Source organism: Gasterosteus aculeatus, chromosome 1 (genome assembly GCF_964276395.1).
Source record: "Gasterosteus aculeatus chromosome 1, fGasAcu3.hap1.1, whole genome shotgun sequence".
Lineage (NCBI taxonomy): Eukaryota > Metazoa > Chordata > Actinopteri > Perciformes > Gasterosteidae > Gasterosteus > Gasterosteus aculeatus.
Window position 1 is genome coordinate 19,257,959 of NC_135688.1, and position 9,006 is coordinate 19,266,964.

The 9,006-nt window shown below is 42.7% G+C and overlaps 1 protein-coding gene across 1 annotated transcript; it reads left to right on the forward strand.

Annotated features, from left to right (window-relative positions):
• The first annotated feature begins 6,348 nt into the window (after nucleotides 1–6,348).
• Nucleotides 6,349–7,714, forward strand: dharma. Its single transcript, XM_040195604.2, has 3 exons — nucleotides 6,349–6,868; nucleotides 6,993–7,201; nucleotides 7,485–7,714. The coding sequence occupies exons 1-3, from the start codon at nucleotides 6,481–6,483 to the stop codon at nucleotides 7,593–7,595; spliced, it is 708 nt and encodes a 235-aa protein (XP_040051538.1). The 5' UTR covers nucleotides 6,349–6,480; the 3' UTR covers nucleotides 7,596–7,714.
• Nucleotides 7,715–9,006: the final 1,292 nt, after the last annotated feature.

Consider the following 9,006-nt stretch of genomic DNA (forward strand, 5'->3'; position numbering starts at 1 on the left):
GTGCCAGATTTCTTTTTGACTCCCGCCTTGTTCCTACCATCCCTTTTACATTTTTTGGTCCCTGGCCCCGCACCGCCCCTGCCTGTGGGGGGTCTTTTCAAAGCCCTGCGGGTGTGTATTAGCATGCCGTGACCCTGCTGCTGCTCTGGTTGTTGTTGAGCCCCAGAGAACGGTCCTTTGGCTATATTTGATACAACGTCTCCGATGATGTTAGTAGCGGCTGTTTTCAAATGTGGTTTAGCCAGGCTGAACCCCCGTTTTAAAAGAGGAAGGGCCATCCTGAGCAGCCCCCGAAATATACCCCCCAAACCATTGCCATATTGTGTCTGAGATCCTATAAATCCCGGTAGTTCTCCGCCGGCTTGGTTCATATAATATGCCATATATCGGCCGTCGTCGTGTGTGTAGTGGCTATTCCTCATCTTCCACTTGTTTTCTTCTTTTCAGAAACGCTGTTTTATAGGTCTGAAATGTAGCTTCGCTATGACCTTTCCGTATAAAAAGGGTATGTATCCGTTCTGATCGTTTTTTATGGATATCTCAATATCATCAATAACGTTTTTGGAGAGAGATGTGTATTGCGGCCTGTCGTAAGTCAGAGTGGGTATGCGTCGTTGTTCGGCAGCCACATTTATACATCTTAGAAGAGGTACATGGCTGTCCCCCACTAATTGATAGTCGACAATATCGCTATATATGTAAAATGTGTAACAACCTGCATGTATATCGGCGGGATAGGGGGTGATGTGGGATCTGTCAGTAGTCGGTAGGGGAAAAGCCTCCCCATCTTTAAACCCCAATATTGTCGCGAGCCGTCCTACAAAGGTTATAGTTGAATCCTCTGTTGACCCCAGAAAGTATACGCGGTTTTTAACACTACTATAATGCATAGATACCCCCTCCAGCTGCGTGTTAGTGCTGATTCGAGCATTAAACGCTTTAACAATAGCCTGTATAGACTCATAAACCCCAATGTCCATAGTAAAGGCCGATTTAACCCTATTTTTACCATTGTACACTTTTACAACCGCATCTGTTTTCGGAAAACTGTACCACACTCTCGGATACTGGAATTCTACCAACCCCACCTCATGTGGTTCGCTCAGAACAATGGCCTTGGCTAATTTTGTCCTGTAGTTCCATATCTGATTTTTAGGATAAACCTGAGCAGACGCGTTACTAGGTAGTGTAACATAAAAACCATTCTGGGTCATCGTGCCGTGTCCTATGGTGGCCGGTTTAAGAGTGAACTCTCAAGATGCATGCATGTGTCTTTTATCAAGCATCCGTTATGTCTTTTTCTGAGACCCAGGAGTTAAACTTCTCGGGCCATCCCAACCATTTCACAAAGACCTGCTTCTTGCCTCTGGAGATTTTTCTATCCATAATTTTTTCTATTTTAAACATCTTGTTTTTACCTATAATTACTTTTTGTAACTCCGGTTCGTAAAACGTACCTTTCAACAATTCCCCTGCACAATCAGTTAGTTTATAAACCGGAGGATCTCGGGCTATACACCTTGATATTGTAAAATGCTCATCGGTGAATGTTTGTTTATAACCCTTCCTAAATCCCCCGCGGAGTTTTGATATTCTCACGGTGTCGCCCTTGTTAAATTTAAAGCATACTGGCTTCTGAGGGTACAACTTGTACAGTTGGATGAAGACCGCCTTCTCATTGTCTTTATTGACTGCTGATGGCTGCATCTTTATGGACCTGTGGTGTGAGTTATTATAGGCCTCGACAAGCTCCTGTACTACATCCACATATCTTCGTGAATTAACGGATGTTAAATATCTCCACATGCGGGTTTTAAAAGTCCTGTTAAAGCGCTCCACCACGCTGGCCTTGGTCTCGTTCGATGTTGAAAAATGCGTAATTTTATACTGTGACATTAACCGCTGAAAGTGTTTGTTATAAAACTCTGTACCTTCATCTGTTTGAAGTTTCACAGGTATGCGTCCGTCACTCAGAATGTCTTTAAAGGCTTTTGTGACTGTGAGGCCCGATTTGTTAGAAAGACATCTAACCCACGCATATTTGGAAAATACATCGATACACGTCAGTAAATACCGCACAGTATCATTTTCCTCAGCATATTCACCCATATCAACTAGATCAGCCTGAAACTGTTTGTCAATGCCGCGGACCAAAACCCTATTCCTCGGGAAATGTACGGCTGCCTTGGCGTGTAATGTGTACACGTCTTGCGCTAGTAGGTATTCGTTAACACTAGATAGTGACGGCGTCACCCCGGTACATTCTCCAACCGCATTGCGAAGTTTAGACACACTGCCTAACCCTCCCGGATGGGCTGGGTCTAGATAAATCTTCTGTAGAGTCCCTTCCATGATAATACCAAAGTATAAATGCCCGACAGTTCATTCGTTACAACATATTTTATTTCTCTTGTACAACATGTGACAAGCAGATTGATAGTATAGTAGTATTTCGCCCCACTGCAAAAGCAAAAATACATTTTCAGTTATAAAAACACTCAAGAACTTCATTCATTTTCGATTTCATTTTGTTTTTGTTTTTAGCATGTTAGATTGTTTTTACGCATCAATGTCTGTCGCATCATCATCATCATCATCATCATCATCATCATCATCATCGGGTACCTCCCATGCTTCATACGGGTTTGATACTTCTCCCCACAACCTGCCAAGCTTTTTCAGTTGGTTCATTTTGAGTTCATCTTCCCCGATCAGTGTATCATACATTTTCTGGATACTTTCAGCCGCATTGCCTCCAGATTTCAGCTCGTCAAGAAGTACTTCCGCACCCCCCTGGATGCGGTCTGCATCGACCTGAAGGTCATTCATATCCATAAACAGGAGGATGGCGGATATGAAGTTGTCATTCCAGAGCCTTTTCATCAGCGGATCAAAGTGTAGTTCGTAGAACCAGTCACATGGATATAAACACGGATGGTTTTTCTGACTGGGATTATTTGTTTGACAGCCGTAGCAGATCTCTATATTATATTTAACCCAGACCTTGTTCAACAGATGTAGCACCCCGATTCTAAGGTATTCTAGGAACCGTGCAGTATCCTTAAACACCTCGTGAGGTTCACAGAGCTTCTTTTCTTCTTCTTTTTCTTGTGTGGCCGTCGGTCCGGGAGGCGGAGTCTGAGGCGGGGTGTGAACCATCAGAGCTGGAGGTGAAGGAGAAGTGGGCGGGGTCCATCCCCCCTGGGTCCCTGAGATTTCAGAGACTAAACAAAAAATGTTTTTCTTTTTTTATGATTCTGCATGAATTAACATCAGTGACAGAAATATATATATACATATATATATATATATACACACAACATTAGCATAACCCACCTGTCATTCTTTTAGATGATTGAGGGGTGAATTATTTTCGGTCTACACATGGTAGTAGATATACCAGGTTGCACACCGCTCGGTGTATTGTCGTAAACAAGACGTTTTCTAACAGCCCCGTAAGCCTTACTGACGCTGTCTCTCTGGATAGATTTGTCAATCTGACTAAACACTTTTTGCAGAGCGGGCCAGTCACACCACTGAACAAAGAACACGAGGGGGAACCATATATTAAACTCTTCAATGGTAAGAGGGTACGGATGCTCTCTCCATCCTCGGCGGCCTCTTTGAGCTACCACATACTCTCTGTCTTCACAAACGTTTAAAAAAATGAAATCGTCAGGGCGTCTGTTGTACCGATCTGCCATGAGATGGTGTATTTTAGGCCCTGTTGTACTATACCACTGAACAGAGTATAGAGATTCTAGAAAACCTGATTGTTCAAGATCTATGCAGACAATTGATCGAAACTGCTGCCAATCTTTTACAGACATACACCCATGTCGACCCCCCACAGCAGCCTCATCATCAACTGTTTCACCAACACCCCCTCCTAGCTTGTCTTGGGCCTTGATTCTAGAAATCATAGTGACCGTGCCATCATAGTATTTAACATTATACACGTACCCATAAACACCCTCCAGCTCTAGCTCTACAGCCGGCTCTCTAGAAAGACATCCCTCACGCTTTTTCCGGCTCTGGGAAGCATCTACATCTGTATAGCATGGGCTATTTTCTGTAGACATACCTATGTCAGTCTCTGCGGCCTGCTCCATGCAATATGCAGCCTGCATTTTGCAAAGAATCCGTGTGCACAGCAATAGTAGCGGAACCAGCAACAGCAGCAACAGCAGCAGCAACAGCGGATGAGGCCAAAATGAGTGCGTTGGTGGTGGAGGTGAATAACACATCTATATATATGATGAAACCCCTCCTACAGTCCCGTGTTTCCGGTCAAAACTAACGCCCATCGCATAAAACACCCACTGATATGGCAAATTTCCAATCAAAACCAAGCACATCATCGTCAAAAATGGTTTACGTATCCATTCGTAAAATGACGCATTTCCGGGGCATGACTTCAAAATGGCGGCGGTCACATGCCCACCCCACACCCCTCCTACCCCCCAAAAGTTCAATGACGCATTTTTCCGGTCAAAATGGCGGCGGTCACATGCCCACCCCCCCACCCCTCCTACCCCCCAAAAGTTCCCTCTTGCACGCCCTCTGGCATGTGACTGAGGTCAAAGGTCACATGCACGCGCAAAAGTAGAGGCTATATACTACTGGTAACAGTGCAAAAAGTTATATTGCACCTTTAACAGGACGTTTTTCTAAACCATTTTTTGTGAAACTTCTTGATCTGATCTGATTTGATTTTGACAACCATTAAGAAAACCCAAGAAAATAACCAATCTTCTCTTTGCTGCTGTTTATAAGGTCATGGAAGTATCAGCATTAAATTGAGGCCCTTTTTTAACCACTAGATGTTCCCATCTGAAACACACTAGGATTACTCGTATAGAACAGTTTAATTGATATACTTTCAATTCGAGGAACCTGTACAAAATTGTCTCAAATATAATCTAACTTCTAATCACCCAAGCATTAAAAACACATATGTATTTTTGATGAAACCCTAACTGATGTCTGACTTCAAACACTTCCTGAACTCCTGATAAACTCTTTGATTGTTAAGTGCGTTTACCTGATGTGAATGGTTGTATTTGAGCAGTTGGTCGCATTATGCTTCTTATTGAACGAGGTAATTGTAATATTCAAATGTGGTCTTTGATATTTGGGCAGAGGAGGTAATCTGTGGTTGCTTTCATGACTATTAACGACTGATCAGATGAGGGAAGGTCAAAAGAGAGGGCTCTGATTGATCTGCTGTTGATCATTAACAGATCTTCCCTCAGAAGTCAGACTGAGATCACATCCCATCACACCCCAGAAACCTATAGAGGCTGAGTATATTTAATACTTTTCACTTTGAACTAGTTTTATTTTAACTTTAGACTCTTGTATGTTGTATTCTATCTCTGACTATAGATATTTAAACAATAACATTGTTTGGATTTACTTAAAGTAAATCTGTATAAGTTCTCATTTTCAAACTGTAACACATTAAAAGGGTCAAAATTGCTGTTTCTTTCTTTACACTATGAATGTATGCAGATCTCAACAGAATTCTGCAATGGTAGAGAATATGAGAAATATAAGAAAAAATCAACACCAATCAATTGAATGTCTCAGATTCGGCATTTGTATGCATTAAAACAGATTCTGAATGACCCTGTAGATAAACAGTCTCCGTGAAGAGCAAGTGATGGAAACCATGTTCTGATGTGCCAAATGTTTCTGACATACGTAAAAGACGGTTCTTGTGATTCGTATTCTGTGTGGTGTCTACATTTCATTAAACACCCTAAAACAAGTGAGAGTGCAGAGGAAAGACAAATTAAATCATATTCTGCATTCAGCTTTAACTGATCAGAACATTTAAGCTTTGTCCTGCAGCTTTTAAATCCCAAATCACAGATCATCAATATTATTAGTATTCAATTAGTTTGGTTTTTCATCATGTTGTGCATTATGTGTACTCATTTTTAATTGGTAAGTTACAGTATTTTAATCTTTTTTATCAAGTGTGCTACCTATTTTATTTATTAATAACGTCATTATATCCGTTTTCGTGTTCCTCATCTTACATTTTTTATTGTGAAGCAGTTTGAGCATTTCATGTGTACAGTGTGTCGTTTCATAGATTATTTGAAAAATAATTAATTTACCAACATATAATTTAAATCTGCAACGAAAATAATAAACCATTTACCCTTTGGAACAGAATCAAACCATTTCAGCACGCACGCGCACCAGGTGGGTGTCGGTGGCTCTCGGATCGTGGCATCAGCAGGAAGTCTTTTGAAGTTTGTGAAAGTTATCAGGTGATTAAACAAACAAAACCACTGATTGCAGCCTTAAATACACAGTATCCATAGCCGGGCCCATCATCACATCACACCTCAGATCCAACAGGTCAAATCAAAGTCCAGATTCCGTTTCATGTCGGACCGAACTTAAGCCATCAAACACTCGGGCTCGAGCATCGCATTAACATGTGAAAGAGCCGTCAGGTGTTTGATGGACTTTCTGCTCCACTTTAAAACTGGACACTGGAGGCTCCTCGGAGCTCAGAGGTCACCAGCAGCTCCTTGGGAACCTGCCATCATGGACGCAAGCAGACCATCGGACTTCAGCATCGAGCGCATCCTTTCCCCGCAGCTCGGACCCAAGCCGCCGGTGATGGAGTTTTCCCCGGACGGTCCTCTCCAAGAGATCCCCGCCGGGTTCGGTGGAGACTCCGGGAACATCTGGCCTCGGGCACCGGTCCAGCTCCCGGGCGCATACTGTCTGCAGCACCGAGGAATGCGATTCGGCGAAGACTTTTACCCGTATGGAGCCGGTTTCCATCACACACACTTCTCCAGCATGTATCCACACCCCGGAGTGCACGCGCACCAGCCTGCAGGTACCTCACACCGAACTCCACTGGAACTGTTCTTACTTCAACTTACAATTACTTTCATGGTTTTAAAAGTAAGTGTCGGTTCGCTCTGAATACGTTGACTTAGTGGTTGTGTTTGCTCCACCAGATGCGCAGCAGTGGCCGGGCCACAGCGGGCTCCACCGGCTCGGGGGGTCCGCGCAGTCGCACCTGCGGCAGAAGGCCCGGATGAGGACGGTGTTCACCGACAGTCAGACCAAGCGGCTCGAGTCGCTGTTCGAGATCACGGACTACCCGGCGACGGAGGCGCGCGCGGAGGTGGCGAGGAGCACCGGGCTGAGCGAGGAGACGGTCAGGGTGAGTCCGACCCGAGGGTCCGTTGTTGGGAAACATGTTTATCAAGTCCTTTACTGGCAAATTAACTGCTTTTCTAGTAATCAACTGGATGTATTCTCTATTTTACTGTCTTTCAAAAAAGGCCTTAATTTGTGTCTAATATAATGTGGAAAACACTACAGACACACATTTTAATAAAAACATGAAATGAAGATTCCTCGCAGCACTCTGGCTCCAGGAAAATATAGTTGTACTTAGAGAACATGCAGTAACATCTCTCCTCTGTCTCTCCTTATGCTTCCAGGTGTGGTTTAAGAACCGCAGAGCCAGGAGGAAGCGCGGGTCAAAGGTGAAACCCTCTTCACCTCCCCGGAGCGCTGGAGAAGAGAATAAGTTCTTCACCTCTTTCCTTTGAACCCGACAGACTGTTCGCTTTCAACTAGGAGGTCAAACTCATCGTGTTCGTGCCATCAGAAGTCAAAGGTCATCTGTCAACGTCCTGCTCAGGGGCACTTCTGCAGGGTGGATGCTCGGTTTTAGCCATAAGAAAAAATGTGTGATAAATAACTCTGGACGAAGGCTTGTTTGGTCTTTACTGTAGTTTAATCTCCAGTTATAGTAAATCGCTAGTAAATATAGTCAATAGGAGCTCTGGCACAAACTCGACTGTTGGTTTCATATAGAAACAGATTGCTCTGTTTTCTTTCGTCAGCTTCTCATTTTGATATAGATCGTCAGATTGTATTTAAAAACAAGTCTTTAGTAACTTTTTTGTTTTAAATTATTCTTTATTTAAATTATTAAAATGATCATGTAAGGGTGTGTAAACATCTGTGCTTCAATGAAAATTAAATGCAATTGAATTGAATTTAGGCTTGTGTTGTTATTTTGAGCTGTATATATCAAGTCAGCAACTACAGATTATAGTTGTAGAATTACAAATGGTGTCTTCACTGTGATTGCACACGTATAAACTATTCAATATTAGTTATTCATTATAACAATTGGCCATGAGGGCACATGTAAGGGAAGAACATACCCTGTTTAGTTGTTGGTCAGTACTGGTGGAAATCACCCTCCCTTTAGAATCAAAGGTTTTATAGGCAAATTCCCATCAATGAATCATTCATGTGAACCGTCACCACACCAAAGGGCTGTACCTCCAGCACCGCTTAAAACACGTGAGGGCTTACATTTCTTTCCCTAATGTATGTAGAATCAAAGCATCTGCCTCAATTCCACTGACGCTGAGTAGATGGTTCTCCAAAAGGAGGACTAAAACCTCCAAAATCAGCCTGGTTCCTGAATAAACACTCCTGGATGCATGTAGCAGGACAATGTGACTTTATACTCTACACGTCCCATTAACTGATGCTCGTTACATTTCTAGAAATACATTGAGTGTAAGTGTGACTGATCCCGTGATAGATGCACTACCCACATAAGTCATAATAGATAATAATGGAGGATTTCAAACAAAAAAAGTAGCATTGTGTTAAATGAAGTATTTTTCTTTAAACCAGGTTCCATTGTGGTCCATGCACAAAGTGTAATTCCTCTGACTGTTCACGTTGTGTTATGAAACATTTTAGACACAGGAGGATTCAATTAGCGGCAGAACAGAGAATTACTAAGGTGCCCTCCTTCACTCAATTTTCATTTTACAAGTTGGGTAACATAACAAGCTGACAGTTTGGTGGGTTGAATTGAATTGCTGTGTTTATCTATCTAGACAATAACAACAAGCTCTAAGCTTCTGCAGCATCGGCTATCGAACCACCAGCCCACACGTGTCACATCATTGTGTCACATCAGACACATTTGAT